Source organism: Canis lupus, chromosome 1, assembly GCF_011100685.1.
Source record: "Canis lupus familiaris isolate Mischka breed German Shepherd chromosome 1, alternate assembly UU_Cfam_GSD_1.0, whole genome shotgun sequence".
Lineage (NCBI taxonomy): Eukaryota > Metazoa > Chordata > Mammalia > Carnivora > Canidae > Canis > Canis lupus.
In genome coordinates, this window is record NC_049222.1 from 119,493,761 (window position 1) to 119,510,553 (window position 16,793).

At 58.1% G+C, this 16,793-nt stretch overlaps 1 protein-coding gene and 2 long non-coding RNA genes across 3 annotated transcripts in view; 2 read left to right on the top strand and 1 right to left on the bottom strand.

Annotated features, from left to right (window-relative positions):
- The first annotated feature begins 475 nt into the window (after positions 1 to 475).
- On the top strand, positions 476 to 9,193 carry LOC106559950. The gene is made up of 5 exons (XR_005354790.1): positions 476 to 684; positions 1,088 to 1,193; positions 1,902 to 1,946; positions 4,270 to 4,447; positions 6,630 to 9,193. It is a non-coding gene; the product is annotated as an uncharacterized LOC106559950 (long non-coding RNA).
- Positions 9,194 to 10,411: 1,218 nt separating this feature from the next.
- LOC111098314 lies at positions 10,412 to 14,313 on the bottom strand. The gene is made up of 3 exons (XR_005354789.1): positions 14,012 to 14,313; positions 13,525 to 13,650; positions 10,412 to 11,725 (listed from the first exon to the last, which is right to left on the bottom strand). It is a non-coding gene; the product is annotated as an uncharacterized LOC111098314 (long non-coding RNA).
- Positions 14,314 to 14,412: 99 nt separating this feature from the next.
- PEPD (peptidase D) overlaps positions 14,413 to 16,793 on the top strand; it is a 109,379-nt gene continuing 106,998 nt past the window's right edge. Inside the window, exon 1 of the mRNA XM_038529440.1 lies at positions 14,413 to 14,503. Within this exon, the coding sequence (XP_038385368.1) occupies positions 14,487 to 14,503 (17 nt within the window). The 5' untranslated portion in view covers positions 14,413 to 14,486. The remainder of the gene's footprint in view (positions 14,504 to 16,793) is intronic.

Consider the following 16,793-nt stretch of genomic DNA (forward strand, 5'->3'; position numbering starts at 1 on the left):
TGTGCTCACTACTCGGTGTGGGAGGGTTGCAAGCCGAAGAGCCAGGGTGCCAGGGATGTGGTGGAACCGGGAAGGGGGGCCCGGGGTGGGGGGCACAGAGAAGGGTGGGGCTGGAGCTGGCAACAGGAGGCAGGGGGCCTTGTACCGATGTTTGGGGCCCCGTGGCCCAGAGGCCCCGCTCAGTCCATGGGACCTTGTTAACAGCTCTCCAGGCGATTCTAAAATGCAGCCCTGCCTGCACCTCCTGCCCAGCCTAAGGGTAACACGCCATCCCCGGGGCGCTGCGGGCCGCGACGGCCAAGATGAGACCCTCTTTGATTTAGGGGGTCACTGGGCGGAAGCTGGGAGAGCCTTGCTGGCGATAACCCTGGGGAGAGAGACGGAGCTGGGTCCAAGCCAGTGCGTGTGGGAGGGGCAGGGATTCCAGAAATATTTAGGGCGAAAGCTGGCAGTGTTTAGTGACAGATGGGACGTGTCCAAGCAGGTGAGGTGACGCCAGATTTCCGAGTGCGCGGCTGGCCGCGGGGTCACGGAGATGGAGGGTGACGACCAGGGTCGAGGAGGGACTGTTTGAGGCTGTTTGTCTTGCCCGCTGGTTCCTGGGAGGCTTGACGATTCCTTTGGGCGAAGGGAGTGCAGCCAAGGGAAGACTCGAGCCTGGAGATTAAGCTGCTGCGTGACCAGGTAGGACGGGGAGGCCCTCTGCAGAGCCCTGGGGGGCCCCGGTGTGGGGAGGGGCAGTGGGAGACAAAGCAAGGGAGAGTTTCTGGAAGGAGGGAGGGGGGCCCCAGAGCCCCAGGGCCCCAGGACTCAGTCCAGCCCAGCCCAGGCCACATAGGACAAGGTTGGAAGGCACCTGGCAGGTCTGGGGTAGGGGGCGAGGGGGGGGGACGAGGTGCCTGGGCTGGGCTGGGCTGGCCTCTTGCCCGCACCTCTCAACACCTGGGTGTTGGAGTACAAGGTGCCTTGGGAGGCGCAGACGGACAGGTCCCCAGCAGGATGCAAGTATTCAGCTGACTTTATGTTTTTTCCAATTGACTTTAAAATGAACCCGACACTTTAGGTTTCTTCTTCTTTCCTGCTTTAGTAAGAGGGCCCTGCAGATGCTCCCTCCTCTTCCTCATCCTTCTCCTGGAGGGCAGCCCCATCCATCACCGCGACCTCTCACTGAAGTTTAGCACGCACGTCGAAAGGTGATTACACCCGAGTATGCAGCCCCTGTGCTTTCACTAAACCCTGGGTTCAAAGACCCTCCTGCACCCCCTTCTAGGCCCTCCCAGCCATGGGGAGCCATTATTCTCACTTCCAACAGTTTCGATGGGGTTTAAAAAAATTTTTTTCATTGATTTGGTTTTTATTCAATTTTTTTTTAATAAACAGAGCATCCATTCATTCATGAGTCCAAAAAGCCAAAGTGATACAAAAGAGGGTGCACATCAAACAATCTTGCTTTCTGCCCCCAGCCCTTTCCGTTCCCCCCTGCACCCTATAGGTCAGGAGTTGGCAAATGTTTCTAATAAAGGGCCAAGGAGTGAATATTTTAGGCCTGCGGGCCCGGCTGTCTCTGTTGCAACTGCTCAGTTCTTCCGAGCGTGAAGGCAGCCGTGGAACCAGCCAGGGTGTGCTCTTCTGGGTCTGGCTGAAGTCTCACTCCTCGCTGTGCTTCTGAGACTCTTCCTCTTGCTGGCATGGACTCCACCGTATGAGAACACGGCTTTATTTATCCGATCCATCGTTGGCAGGCATCTGGGTAGTTCCAGGCTGCGGCTGCTCCCCTGAGCAGCGCGGCGGTGAGCAGCCTGGCCTGCGTCTGCTGGTGCACACACGCTCACACTTATTACCCCCGGGGGCGCAGGCCAGCCGTGTGCTTTAAGGTCGCAGAGAGATGGCTTCCTTTGCAGGTTGCGTGGGTCAGGCTGAACGTGAAGATGGAGGCAGGATTTGGGGTAAGGGGGAAAGGGCTGGGGTGGTAGTGAGGGAGCAGGGCCCATGGGTGGCTTTCAGGAGGTGGGAGCCGAGTGGAGGGATGTGGGCCCAGGGGGGAGCTAGCTCGACAAAAGAGAGGGGACCCTGCTGGGTTACCACCCCTGCCATCCCTCCTGTGGGACCCTTACCCCACAGTCCCCACCAACAGATGTGGGGAGGACTCTGTCTCAAAGCGCTTTGGGTCCTGACTTTCAGTAGGCATCAATCAGGGAGTTTTCAAAAATCCCAGTGCCCTGGCTCCATTCCTGGGAATTCCTTTTTTTTTTTTTTTTTTTTTTTTTTAAGATTTTATTTATTTAATCATGAGACACAGAGAGACAAAGGCAGAGACATAGAGGGAGAAGCAGGCTCCAGGCAGGGACCCCGACGTGGAACTCGATCCCGGGTCTCCAGGATCACGCCCTGGGCCAAAGGCAGATGCTCAACCCCTGAGCCACCCAGGGAGTCCCCATTCTTGGGAATTCTGATTCAGTTGGTCTGGGGTGAAGCTAGGCACTAGCTTTTAAAAACTCACCACGGGGAAGGGGATCCTACTGGAAGTCGAGGCAGAGCACCAGGAGGCCTCTCGTAGTGGGCGGTCCCTGAGATCACAACTGATTCCCTAGAGTCTAACTGCCCAGGGAAGACCACCCGCCCAGGGGCAAACGTGTCAGGCAGGCTCCCCAAAGTGGACTTGAGCAAAGGAGTGTGAAGATGACCTCGCTGGAAGAGTGGGAGGCCGCTCTCAGGATTTGCTGAGACCAGGCCAGGGAAGGACCCAGGGAGGACAGCCTCTGCCTAGGGGGTCCCGCGGGTACTGGCTCCTTCCGTAGCCTGCTCGGCTGCCTGCCCTGACTCGGACTGCAGTGCTCCTGTAGCCCGCTGAAGCTAAGCCCCAGACGCCGGGCAGGACAGTGGCCTGGCCATGCCTTGGGCCTGCACACCCAGCAGCCCTCAAGAGAGAAAGGGTGTTGGGGTGCTGGGCAGCCGCAGCGACAGTGGACCCAGGAGAGTGGAAGTAGCATGGAGAATGTCCTGAGCCTGTTCTGGGGGGGCTACACCGGGCAGGATGGACACTCCCAAGGGGGTGATGGTCAGTGCCCACCCATCACAGACCTTTCTTGCCTTCTCTCTGGCGGTCCGGACGCGGCGACTAGTGCTTAGAGCCCCCAGACACATGGAGCCCAAGTGAGCCCCTGGCTGGGCCCCCTGGGTCCCACAGAACAGAGACTGACCCATCGGTGTCCTTGGCCACTTCCCTAAGCTGCCTTGCTCTTCTCACCAATAGTGCGATCCTTACCTGCCTACTTTGGACACTGTCCCCTCTGGCTGTGGTCACAGTCGGCATTTTCTGGGTGGGGGTCACAGCCCCTCAGGGAGCCGACTTTGATGTCATCGTTCAAGGTAGAGCACGTTCCCTGGAGCCCCCTGGGCTTTCCAGAAGGAGGATGAGACATGTCAAGGCCCCCCACTCCAGGAGCCCAGGTGCCCTCCCATCTCTGGAAGGAGGGGTGAGGCAGGTGGGCCTGGTGGGGACCGCAGTGGAGCAGCTTCCCCAGCCCTGGGCCAGCGCCTGGGCCACTCCCTCACTCCCCTCCCCCTCTCTCTGGGCTCAGGTGCTGGGAGCCATCTCGGAATCCATGGAAACCACAGAGGAAGCTGGAAATCTGAAGGGTGGAGGGGGCTGAGCTCCTCTTGCACATCTTGGGGAGGGGAGGAGGGAGAGTCACTTCGCTGATGGGTAAATGCCGAAGGCTCCGCAGTGCCTCTTTCACTGGCAGCAAGTCCACCATCGGATGGACCCCCTGTTCCCCTGAGGGGCTGGAGGAGCAGGAGCAGAAGGATTCTTTCCTCGGGAGGAGCTAGCAGGCCCTGGGGTGGGGAGAGGAGATGGGGAACAGGAGTTGGGGGACTGAGGCTCTGGTAGTGGTCGGTGTGGTGGAGGTGGGAAGGCTCTGGGTGGAGGTGGAGGCTGGGGGATGGCGGCCCTAGGAAGAGCAGACTTTGGCAAGTGAGGCGGGCTGTCACCGTGGGGCAGGGGTGGCAAGGTGGGGTTGGCCACTGGGGCCTGGCCTCCTGCGAGCCAGGGTAGTCCCCACCCCCCAGCAGCCCCAACTACCCAACCCGAGTAGGGAAGCTGGAGCTTTCCATTTTAGGAGGGCTCCGTCTCTGCTCTTTCTCTGTTAGGCCCCATTTACTCACATTCCATATTTTGCCTCTGAATAAGCCAGAGAAGCTCTGTTCCCACTTTGGGAGGGGATGGGGGGGGGAAGCAAGCAGTCATATTCTGAGTTTTGTCCTCAGCCCCACGCACCTGATAACACCTAAGAAGAGTCAGATCCTGAACACGTTCCAGGACGTTGGCTTCAAACAAACCTCATCGGCTGCTGGCATCAACACCCCTACCTTCGCCACTTTACGCACTAACACCTGCTGTTCACCTGACACTTGCCTTCGATCAGACCCTACCCTGGAGGAACAGGTACCCTAGACCCTTTTATTTATTTATTATTTATTTTATTTAATTTATTATTTTATTTTATTTTATTTTATTATTTTATTATTTTATTTTATTAATTTTATTTTATTATTTTATTTTATTTATTATTTTATTTATTTTATTTTATTTTATTTTCTTAATGATTTTATTTATTTACTTGAGAGAGAGAGAAAGAGAGAGCACATGCACCTGGTGCATGAACAGGGGGAGGGGCAGAGAGTCTCAAGCAGACTCCCCACCAAGCACGGAGTGTGGAGACGGACCCGGGGCCGGATGCCAGGCTCCATCTCATGACCCTGAGACCATGTCCTGAGCGGAGACTAAGAGTTGGTCGCTCAACTGACTGAGCCACCCAGGCGCCCCACCCTAGACCCTTTTCTAAAATAAACCCCCAGCCCCAAGAGCAAGGATGAGAATCATTCTCCTTCCCTTTGCTTTCTGGGTCTCCCGGACGCTCCGTCTGCCTTTCTCCACCTGTCACTGACACTTAGGCCATAAACTCTGCTTTGACTTTCTCTGGCTCATGTTTGATTTCTATTCTGCGTGAAGCCAAGGTCCTGTGGCTGGTCTCATGGGACCCTCCCCTGGGTTCTCAGGCCCAGCCTGCCCGCATCACATCTATTCATATCCTGGCACAGCCCTGGAACGCTCTGCCCCAGATCCTTGTAACTCATAACCAGGCCTTTTCCTTCCAAACACAAACCAACCAACCCTGACCGGGTGTGACTATGACTCTGGAGCCGGGAATGGGGAAAGCACAGTGGTGGAGACAGGCCAGAGTGGGGGGCGGAGGGGGCGGTGAGGGTGCAGGGGACACCTGAGAGGAGGCTCCAACAGATTCTGGATTAAAACCAGCCCCCCCACCCCTGTTGGCAAGGGACCCCCAATGGGCTGCGGCGCGTTCCTGAGATAGAGATTTGCTTTTTTTAAAGCGGTTTTATTTATTTTTGGTGACACGGATGGATGGCTGTTCACGTTCCTCCTTTCCAAGGAATTAGACCACCAAAGAAGGTTCCATTCCTTCTTGATTCCTCCCGCAGCACCCTCCCCCCACTCTCTGAAGACAACCTTCGGTTTATCTTTTTCCAGACCTTGTAAGTGCTTTTACAACAGGAACATGTGCCCACAGAGAATTCATAGTACAGTCTATGGTTTTATGGGTTTGTAAACATTAATGACATGAAGCGGTATGTGCCGTGCTTCTACTTTTCACTCAGCAAAGTGCTGTTGAGACTTCGCCGCGCGGATACCTGTAGATCTAGGACATTCCTCCTAACTGCTCTCGCAGCACGCCAGCAGATGAGAGTTATGAACTCATGGATTGCTTTCAATTTTTCACTATCACAAATAATCCTGCCGTGAGAGCGCTGGTTTCTATCTCCTTGTGCTCGTGCAGAGGGGGAGCCTCAGGGTAGATCATGAAGAGTTGCAATTATGGGTCAGAAGGCTTAGTTTTAATTTTTTTGGTTTTAATAGATATTTCTAAAGGGCTCTCCAAAGTAGCCGTTCCCATTTATTTCCCCAGAGCCTCCTAACATTTGTCTGAGCAAGCTTGACTCTATGTCAGGCTTGGAGTGGGACTGATGGGCGAGCGGGCTCTCTGGCCAGGAGGCCGGGGCCCCACAGGAACCATGGGTGCCCTGGCCACCCAGGGAGCTTTCTTCACTAGGCCGCAGGAAGGGTGGGAGTGGGCCTCACAGGGAAGCCAGAGTTGAGAGACCAGAGAGCCTTGGGCATGGAGGGTCCTCCCCGTGGGGAAGGAAGGGAACAGCGGGTGGTGGAGGTCGATGAGCTCAGGATTGATGGCTGAGTGTCTACACCTCCTCCCTGGAGAGGCAGCTGGCAGGGCCCCACCTCAGCCCAGCAAATCAGGATCTCTGAGGACTGGTCTGCATGTTACCTTCTCTCTGCAACGCACCCCCCCCCCCAAAAAAAAAAAAAACCACACAGAAGGAGCTTAGAGCTTGTCCAAGCTGAGTGGACCGTCCCCAGAGGACTTGGACCCCACAGAGAGGCCCAGAGACACCTAGTGCTTGGCCGACAGCTGGTCCTGCAGGAATTTGTGGTCTCTTTCCACTGCGAGATGATATTTCTAGTAAATTCTCCCTCAAGCCCTCAATATTGATCTCTGAGATTAGGAAATAAAACTGTGATTTTCCTGAAGATGGTTTGAACGGAACGTTCAGAAAACATGGGAGAGGAGTGAGACCCCAGCTGGCTCCTCACACCACTGGTGAGCCTGACATCCAACGCAGAGACCACGCTACGGTCTGGAGCATGAGCACAGCAGTGGCAACTTCTGGAATGTCTACTGATCTTTGTAAAAGATGCTCCGAGGATAACGGCCAGCGCTCAGCTTGGACAGTCCCAACCCTGGATTTGGGCAGGTGTCTCTGCAGCAGAACCCCAGTCTTTGAGTAGGTGAGAGAGTGTTTTGGTTTGAGGAGAGCAGTTTTTTCCTCTTGCCATGTTTGGCTTCCCGTGAGGTCTGAGTCTGAGCGAGCAAGGCTAACCCGGGGTGAACTCCCCGCTGACCGTCTCGGTTACCCATCCAGGCCACCTGGGTACAGTCCCGTGTTGTGTGCACCCCATGCCAGCCTTGCTTTGGGATGTGACAGTGTGGGCCAGGCCCCAGGCCAAGGTCACCAGCTTTTGGTGCATGCATTGTCCCAGCGACAGGATCATTTCCATTTACTTGGCTCCAGCCTGTCTCTATTTCATGGGCCCTCCGGTCTCCTTGAAAATCTCTTCCAGGTATCCCCGGGGGGGTCCCCAGAAGGATGTTTACAGAGGCTCACAGAATCCCCCCACCTCCTATGTCTCAAGGCTGCTGCCCAGGGAGCCCCACTGATGGTACCAGTTCTCTGCACCACCGCTGCCCAGCTCATGCAGCCTCCTAGCTGTGGGGTGGTGCTGCCTCTTGGGCACCCCCCCAGTAGTGCAACCTCACGGTGCTGGGTCAGAACCAGTGTCCCTGCAACCTTCTCTGGGCTGAAGCTGTGCTCCAGGGTGGGGTGAGGTGAAGGTCACACTTTTCCCCAGGGCCCCACGGCAGCGTCCCTCGGACCCTGCATCTCCCGGAGTTCCTAATGAAAACAGCCCCTACAGCACCTGCCCTGGGCCTCAGCTCTGGGGCAGAGCCCCAGGCTCTCCTCCAGTTCTGATAGACTGAGATAACGAGTCACTCGATGTAATGGTTCCAAGCAATCATTTAGAGAGCTCCAGATTCCGGGGGCCAGCTCAGCTGGTCTCTGCTGGACGATGCATTCGCGGGTTTGCACTCAGCTATCAGGTTGGCTGGAGGCTGATAATCAGGCCAGCGGAGCCTCTGTGTCTGCTGGTTTGGTTGGCGGCCTGTCCAACAGGCATCTAACACTCCGGCGGACTGGCCAGGGCATCTTCACACGGTGGCAGGGCTCCCAAGAGTGGCGAGAAGGTAGGCCCCAGCCGGTGAGCACCTTCCAAGGCCTCTGCTTTTGCTAATGTCCTATTATCCGGGGTAAGTTGCATGGTCACCCCTGGATCCCAGGGCTGCAGAAACTGACTGGGTGGGCTGCAGCGTCCCTAAGCAAGAGTGTGGAGGCAGCAAGAAGAATAGGAGGCCAATTTTGCATTCAATTATACGTCCTTGGCCCCTCTCATGAACCTCCTGGCCCACCCTCTTCTCTCCATGCAAATCCAGGCCTACTTGTGGAGCCCTGCAGCCTGAAAGCTCCAGGCTGGCCCAGGGCCCTGTGTGCAGCAGGAACACCCTCCCTGCAGCTATCCCCACTCACTCAGCAGGGTGCCCTGTCATGTCCCTGTGTCTGGCTGCACAGCCAGCCCACATGTAGGGAGCCCAGGGCTGGTTCAGAGTGGCCAGGCAGCCCTAGGACCCAGCCAGTCCTCTCAAACGGTATGAGCACGGGCTACCTGGCCTTGGGGTTATGGACTCACTTCTTCGTGTCATAATTGCTCTGCAGGTAGACAGGGCTGAGAGTGACTTCACAGGGCATGGGGCAAGGGTCCTGGTCCTTTTCTGATGCCCCTACTTCTCGCCTGACCCTTGAAATGAGGATGGTGGCCATCGTGAGCCAGGAGCTGTGCTGAGCCTCATAGGACCGCCCTATGTCATCTCCACAACAATCCTCCAAACTCAGACCCATCACCCCCACTTTACCAACAAGGAGGCTGAGGCCTGGAGGGGTTGAGTAGCTTTCCAGGGCCACACAGTGAATAAATAGCAAAGCCAGGAATGGGACCTAGTTTCCTACATCCACATCCCTCACCACCCTGTAAATGTTCTCTAATGAGAAGTATGATAAGAACAAAACGGACTATTGCCACGTCCGTGTAAACTGTCTCCCAAGACCTCATTTTCACCCTCGGAGCTGCCCCGTAGAGAGGTTAGAGGCATCTCGTCTCCCTCTCCAAATGGGCGAAGTGAGGACCAGAGAAGTCAGAGGACCGGGCTTGTGACTCGGACGGCCACGCGCTTCTTTCCCCATGACATGATTTCTAATGGGCCACTTTGTGCTTGGGGATATTTATTTGTCAGTGAAATGCAGGCAGGGCCAGGCAAGATCTTTAGAGCCGAGGAAATGGAAATTATATAGCTTCCCATGTAAACTGAAAATAAAAACCATGAAGCAAGAAACTCACACTTGTGTTGAAATGGAAACAACTGCGTTCTAGACTTTTTGCTCGCAATATTCAGGACGAGTTGGTCCAAGTTGGGTGTTTCAAGGATTTACGGGAGGGGGGAGTCGCTGGCACCCCAAGCTGATCCATCACCGCGTGTCATGGGGCTTTGTGTATATGCACCAGCATCTTAACCCTTGCCTGTTTGGAGAATGGGACTCCATGCCATGCCGGGTAGCCAACCCTCCTCTCCTGCCCTTGCCCCACAGCCCAGAGGGGTGAGATAGCCAGAGGGTGGGCATGAGGCCTGGACTTTGCAATGGGCTGCACTGCCCACCAGGGGCTTCGGCCATGGGGGATGTGAGGCCAGGATGCTGTGTCAGTCCAAGGTTACGTCCAAAGGCAGAGGTAGCGGCGAGGTTGTGGGCAGCATGGTGTGGTGTGGCCCGGTTGTGCTTCGGGCCACCAATCCGCCTGTTTTCTGGAACTGCCTCTCCTTTAAATGTGCTGACATCCTTCCAACACTTCTCTCTTCTGTTTGAGATAGACTTGGGGCTGTTTGCTGCAAAGAATCCTGATGAGCACGGGGACTTTGAATGGGGACAGACTGAAGGCAGGCAGGCAGCCAGAGAGGCTTGGAAGTCACATGGGGGGAGTGGTGACAAAGGCCCTTTGGGAGGAAGAGGCAGGAAAGGGACAGGACCCCAAAGAGGAAGGGTTGGCAGGTGTGAGGTCAATGGAAGACAGAGTCACAGGTGACCCCAGTCTTAATGGTGGCATGGATAGGTTACGTGGCCACTGGGGACACAGTCTGTGGGTGATTTCATGAAGGGCCAAAGTGTCCTCCTTAAAATGCCACCCTTGACAGGTGCCTGGGTGGCTCAGTGGGTCTGTGGGTGACGCGGGCCACCGAGTGGGTGGCTCAGTGGGTGAAGCGTCTGCCTACCGCTCAGGTCGTGATCCCAGAGTGCTGGGATCGAGCCCCACGTCGGGCTCCCTGTTCCGTGGAGAGTCTGCTTCTCCCTATGCCCCTCCCCCTGCTCCCTCTCGGATAAATAAATAAAATCTTGAAAAAAAAAAAAAAGGACACCCTGACTGGAACCGGGGAGAGGGGCAGTTGTGAGTGTCCCCAGGAATGGCCGATGTCCAGGAACTTGGAACTGGCAGAGGGAGAGCCACCCCGCCAGGGAGACTCCAGACGCCCCCAGGACACAGGCCACACAACCAAACCCCCCTGCTCTGGGACTGGGCACTCACACTTTCGGAATCAGGACTCTCATTCATTTTTATCAAGATCTTGAAAGTGGTAATCAAGTTACACCAATGAATAGCCCAGCACAACACGGGAAATGCAATAAAGGTGAAAGCAATAAAAGGTGGCGGGACCAGCCACTCGGCACGGCTTCGACTTGCAAGAAATAAAAGTCATTATCACCTGCGCAACCCGGCCGGCCCACTCCCCATGTGCGGAAGAAAACCATTTCAGAACTTTATTTCCTATATTGAATGTCGATAATTGGATGTATTTATAAGTCTCTCTGGAAGAAAACAGCTTGTGATTTCAAGATGAGAAAACAGTCTTCCAAACAGTGAAAAACAATATATTCCCCATTTTCACACACACACAAAGAGCTTGATGCTGTCGATGTTTTTAAGGTGCTGTTGGAATGATTTGCCTTCCCGAAGCCACCGTGCCATTTCTCATCTTGAATTGCCTCGTAGACCCTGGCAAAGCACTCAGCGGGGACCGCTTCATCTGAGGCAGTGACGGGCTTCCCAGGGAGGGCCCCTCCGCCGTGGCCGCTGCCTCTTTCCTGCAGGAAGCCGGGTCCTCAAGGCGGCAGGTGGGGAGGGAGGTGGGGGCTCCTGGGTGGACGATGGGGGTGGCAGCTGCGGCGTGGTCCTGGAGGAAGGGACGGGCGCCGGCCCCAGGAGTCTGCTGATGTCGCAGAGGCTGAAGGCTGGGACCTGCCAGAGCCGTGATGGAGAGGCAGCCTCTTGGGCTTTCCCTCTCCATCCCGCTCCTCCTGGAGAGGCTGGGTAGGAACGTGCCACTCCCGCCCCGCTCCCACCCACACGCCCCCACCCCCCTGTGCCTTCTGTTCAGTCTGCTTGGTGCTGGTTTTCTGAGCCCGATCTTCTGTTCTCAGCCAAAGCAAAAACAATCACAACCCCCCCCCCCAAATGACGGCCTGTGTCATGTCACACCCCCTGAAGCTGGTGTCCCCACGAGGCGGGCGCAGAGTTTCTATCCAGTGACCCTCCTGAGCTCCAGCACCCACTGCTCTCCTGCCCAGAATCAGCAGCTCCTCTCTGCTCACCGGCGGGGACAGCAGCCCGTAGCCCCGTTCTTGGCCCTCCCTGATGGTGGGCTCTTCTGACCTCTAGGGCAGGATGCGGGCCCCGACCCCTCCCAGCCTGGTCAGTCACAGAGTGGCACCCACAGGGACCTCCAGTGTGGTCCCATCCCACAGAGGCTTCCAGCAGACCAGTGTCCCGAGTATGCAGCTGAAGATGTCACGGCTTTTCCAGGGGACACCCCTGTAAGGCCCCAAGGGTGGCTGGCGGGCCAGGGGGGCTGGTCACCACTTCTGGGGCTGCCATCTCCAGGCAGCCGGCTGTCCGCGGTGTCCCATGGGACTGCAAGAACATGTGGCCAGATTGAGGGGGGTGGACAGCGTGGGGACACCTGGCAGGACACAGTGTCTTAGGGACAAAAGGAGCCACAGGAGCTCCAGGGAGGAGCCTTCCCAGGACCAAGTTTCTTGGGTGTCTGGCGGGGGCAGGGCACTTGGGAAGAGTTATGATGCTCCTGGGCTGGCTGAGCACAAACACCTCCCCTTGTAGGTCACGATGACGGGAGGCTGTTTCAGTCAAAGGCCTGTGACCTCGGAGGTGACATCGCTTAAGGCCCGAGTGCGGTGCCTGGTGCTCTCTCTCGCTGATTTACACACTCCTGCTCCAACTCTCTAAAATCAATCTTTCTCCAATTGCCTCCTGGCTCCCAGCAGCGTCCGGATCTGCCCTGCATGAGTAACTATGCAATCTTCTCCCACTCCCAGGGCGGCATCTCCTGGAGCCCCAGCTCCCGATGAGGAAGGGTGGGGGTGCGGACCAGCTCTGCCAGAGCTCAAGACGGTGAGGGGTGGACGTGGGAGTGGGGGAGAGCCCTGCGGGGGCCTCCGATGGGGAGGGGCGAGTGGTGGCGGGCAGCCCTCTGTGCCAGGCTCCTGCAACGCTGGCAGGGTCCAGACGGGCCTGCGTGCACACGAGTCGGGGGCAGGGCCTCCCTATTACTGCTCCCACCCCAGGGAGCTCCCCTGTATTACTTTGTGGATGTTTAGGATAATTACTCCTTTTTCACATTAATAAACACTCTGAGCTGCCAGTCGGCTTAATTTTGACATATTTGACGTCAAAAGAAACGGTGGAGGGGCTTTAATTAGCTCAGGGGCAGGTTTTCCTTCCACAAAGGAACATGAAATGCTCATTCTGCTCACCCTTGGTTATTTTTAAAGAGCGTCTCTTTTTAGGGAATTGAATTTCTTTAGCCGAAGGTAGAGCAACTGCTCAATGGGGGGACCCCAGTTTTCAGTGGCCCCAATCCCAGGTGGTGAAGTATAGAGCCTTGTACCTCTGCCCTTCTCTTTGGAAACCAGCAAGGGGCCTGACAGGAGGTCTATACCCCCCCCCCCGAGTCCTACCTGGAGGACAGAGACCCCTGAGAGCTGCTGTATGTGTAGTGGGAAGGGGGATCACAGATGGGGACCCTCTCTTCCATCAACTCTCCTCTGCCTTAACTGGGTCTGGGGGGGGCGGGCAAAGGGCTGTGTGGAGGTGCCACTGTCCTCCTCATGGCTTTGACCTCTTTTGGCTGTGCCCCGGGCTGAAGGCGCCTCGATGTTTGCTCACGAAACCCTACAGCAGCCCTATGAGGTGGGACCCTCAGATCTCACCTGACAGATGAGAGACCAGGCACGGTGCTGGGATCCAAAGCGGCCATGCTGTGTCACCCACTCTGCTTATGGTCTGGCTTGTTTCCTCCCCCTGCTTAAGGCGCTGGCTGTCTTCCCAGCTTTGTGGGAACACATCGTAGCTGTTTCTCCATCTCATAGCCTCTGGTGCCCCCCTAGCCTGGCCATGGTCACCCACACCCTTGTCTTTGACCAAGAAACAAAGAGGTACCCCCAAACCTAGGCCCTTCAACCAGAAGTTACTTCCAGCTTTGAGACAGCTGGGGCCTGGGGTCAGGACTCCCACGGGCATGAGCTAGGCTTTACCTCCTGTCCTCATACATATGCACACCCTCATGTGGCCCAGGACCCCAGGGGCACCCCCACCCCAGTCCTGGGCCCCTTTCCTTCACAGAGCCAGAGTGGGTAGCTAGTCAGGGGTGCAACTGCACAAGCTTGGCTCCTGTGTGGGCCCAGGTGACTTACCTCTCGAGGGCTCAGTTTTCCCATCTGTAAAATGGCATTAAGGACAGAGCCTACAGCACAGAGCTGTCCTGAAGATTTGCTGCACTAACATTCGCAAGGGGTAGGGTCACAGTAAGTGCTCTGTACCTGCGGGCAGTAGTTGTGAGGGTTACTATTATTCTACAACAGCCTAGGTTGCTCCCTTGGAACATCTGCTTCCCATGTCCCTCCCGGACACCCCTTCCTCCATCTCTTTGGGGGACCTTGCACCCAACGGCAGTGCCCAGCAGAGCAGACCGGGATGCGCTCCGGTAGCGTCTCCCTCCTGAACTGTGCCCTCCATGTGACACTTCTCTCCAGCCCTCCTCCCTGGCCACCCCACCCTCCGCATGGGTCCTTCTCCATCATGCAGTTGAGGGAGCTCGGAAAGGTCCTACCGGACCTAACTTCCCAGCCACATACGGCAGGGCCTGCGGGATCTGACCCTTGCTTACCTCTGAGGCCTTACCTCTCACTCCCACACCGTGTCCTTTGGTGGACACCGAACTTTTTTTGGTTACTCCAACAGCCCTGGCCTTTGCTCAAGTCCTTTCCCTTTTCCAGCTACAGCTGTCACCTCTGCCCCGCCCCTAGATTGGGTCAAAGGCTCTCTGCCCCGGGTGGTCCCCTCCCCCCAGGTTGGGGGGGCTGCGCTGAGACGAGGTATCCGGCGCCCGAGGACACTCCCTCCTCCCCGGGAAAGGCCTCTGCTCCCCCCGCTCCAGCCCCGCCCCTCGCCCGCAAGGTAGGGGGTCCTCCGGGTCTCGCGGAGCTGGACAGGGGAGGGGGCGGGGCAAGACACCGGCCCGCCCAGGCCCCGCCCAGGCCCCGCCCAGGCCCCGCCCAGGCCCCGCCCAGGCCCCGCCCAGGCCCCGCCCCCCGCAGCAGGACCCGGCGCGGCTCAGCTGACGCCGCACTTCACGTGACGCCGGCGCGGGGCGAACATGGCGGCCGCCACCGGGTGAGTGCGGCTGCTGTGCCCGGCCGTCGGCGGGCGGCGCGGACAGGGGGCCCGGGCTTCCCGGTGACGGTCCCCGCCGCCGCCGCCGCCGCCGCGGCCCGGTTGCTCGCGCTGTGTGGCCGCGGGCGTCGGAGCGCAGGGCGGCGGGCGGCGGGCTCCGAGCCTGGGGCCGCTGAGCTCCCGTCTCCGCTGCCCGGTGGTCCTCGGGGCCCCGCCGGCGCTCAGGCCCCACCCGCGCGCGGAGCGGCCCCGCCGTGTGGCCGAGGTGCGGGCTCGGGGCCGCCGGCGCGTTGGCGGCCACGACCGTCAGATGGGAAGGCGGCGTTGCCGGGGTGCGCGGGGTGCCCGGGGTGCGCGGGGTGCCCGGGTCGGGGTGCGCGGGGTGCCCGGGCCGGGGTGCGCAGGGTGCCCGGGGTGCGCGGGGTCCCCGGGGCGGGGTGCGCGGGGTGCCCGGGCCGGGGTGCGCGGGGTGCCCGGGCTGGGTACCTGGGGTGCCCGGGTCAGGTGCGCGGGGTGCCCTGGGGCGGGTGCGCGGGGTGCCCGATCGAGGTGCCCGGGCCGGGGTGCGCAGGATGCCCGGTCGGGGTGCCCGGGGCGGGGTGCGCGGGTACCCGGGTCGGGTACCTGGGGTGCGCAGGTCAGGTGCGCAGGGTGCCCGGGCTGGAGTGGCCCGGGTGCTCAGGCCGGGTGCCTTGGCCAAGCACTGGGTGGCGGTTGCGGTGGCGTCTGAGAAGCATTCGGAATCCCCACCCCCGCCGGGCACTTCCCTGCTCCTTTCAGGGCCCAGACGTCTCCGAGAAGCCTTCCCGCAGCACCTACAGGAGGATTTGCAGCCCTTCTCACCTCCTGATGAACTATGTAGTACATTTATCTTGTTTCTCATCATCTCATCCGGACTGTCAGGTCAGGGCCTTTCTCTGGTTCTCTCCGGGGCCTCACTGATTAGGTGCCTTGCACACAGTAGGTGCTTCCTGAATTCTGCTGCTTGAAAGGATGGGTGGGTGAGTGGGCCTGGTGGGAGGAAGCGTGGACAGATGGGCTCATGGAAGCTTTGGGGAGAGTGTCCCAGAGGAGGGAATACCTGAGCGAAGGGTGAGTGACAAAGGTTGAGGCCAGGGGAGAGTAGGGTGCATCCGTCCTTGTGCTGGAGGGTGTGGTGTCTCCGTTGGCTTCCTCAGACTTTGTCCTGAGGGGTTGGAGCCATCCAGGGGTTTTAATCTAATCAGATGTGCTCTTTAGACAGTTGCTCCCCTGGGTTGGGTGTGAGTTCAAGGGGAGGCCCAGTAATGGGTATGCCATATGGGCCTGCTGGTGCTGGGGGCTAGGAGAGGAAGTGGTAGAGAGGGGACACTGCCCAGGTGCCAGGCTGGGCACTGAGATCAGAACGGTGGAGCTAGGGGACTGACTGCATCTCTTTTTTTGGGGAGATGGGGGAGAATGGCAACAGAAAATGGCCCCTCAAGTGGGCCCCAGCGTTGGGAGAGCTTAAGACCTACAGATCAAACACGTAGTGAACACCGGCTGTGTCCCAGGGACAGTACTGGGCTTACCCTTAGGTATTCACAGGCCACTGGGGCAGATGGACACGCGGCACCCTGTCATCCACCTGTCTACCTCTGGTCTTGGTGTGTGCTGTGGAGGGGCCTGGGTTCTGGGCTCAGGGGAGGGTGTGGGTAGGCTTCAATCCCTTGGGGGCCCCTCAGACAGAGAACTGTGCATGCAAGGTCCCAGATGCATGTAAAGGAACCTGGGGTCGGATCCCTGAAGCCCGCCTATGATCCTGTCTGAAAGAGCGGAGTGAACAATAGTGTAGGTCACTGCCCAGATGTGGGTCTGTTGTCTTTATGTCTGGGCCGGCCAGGTCGTCACAGGCAGTTCCAGGGGCTGCATTTGGGTTCCGGACTCTGCTGGCCTGAGGCCTGCTGCTCTCCTGAAGGCACAGAGGAACCAGGCTCCTTGTTTGGATGAGGGTGAGCCTGGAACTGGCCAAATCCTGGAAGGAGCGCTCTTACAGCAAAGCTGATCTTCTGGGCCAAGGTGGGGGGGGGGGGGCGGGCAGGGGCAAAGGGATGACAGAATGACAGAGTTCTTGGAGGGGGCACTATCGGAAGTGCAGGTAGCTTCCAGAGCTTGACAAGGCCTCTTTGGCAAGAGCCATCCCAAACTGCCCTGCTGGACACTTTGAATCTGGGGGCAAACCCTAGCAGCTTCTTGAAGGGGAGGAGTTTTTGAGTGTGTTTCCAGCAAAGCTCTGTGCCATCTGCACGCAGGGGGACAGATCACAGGCACA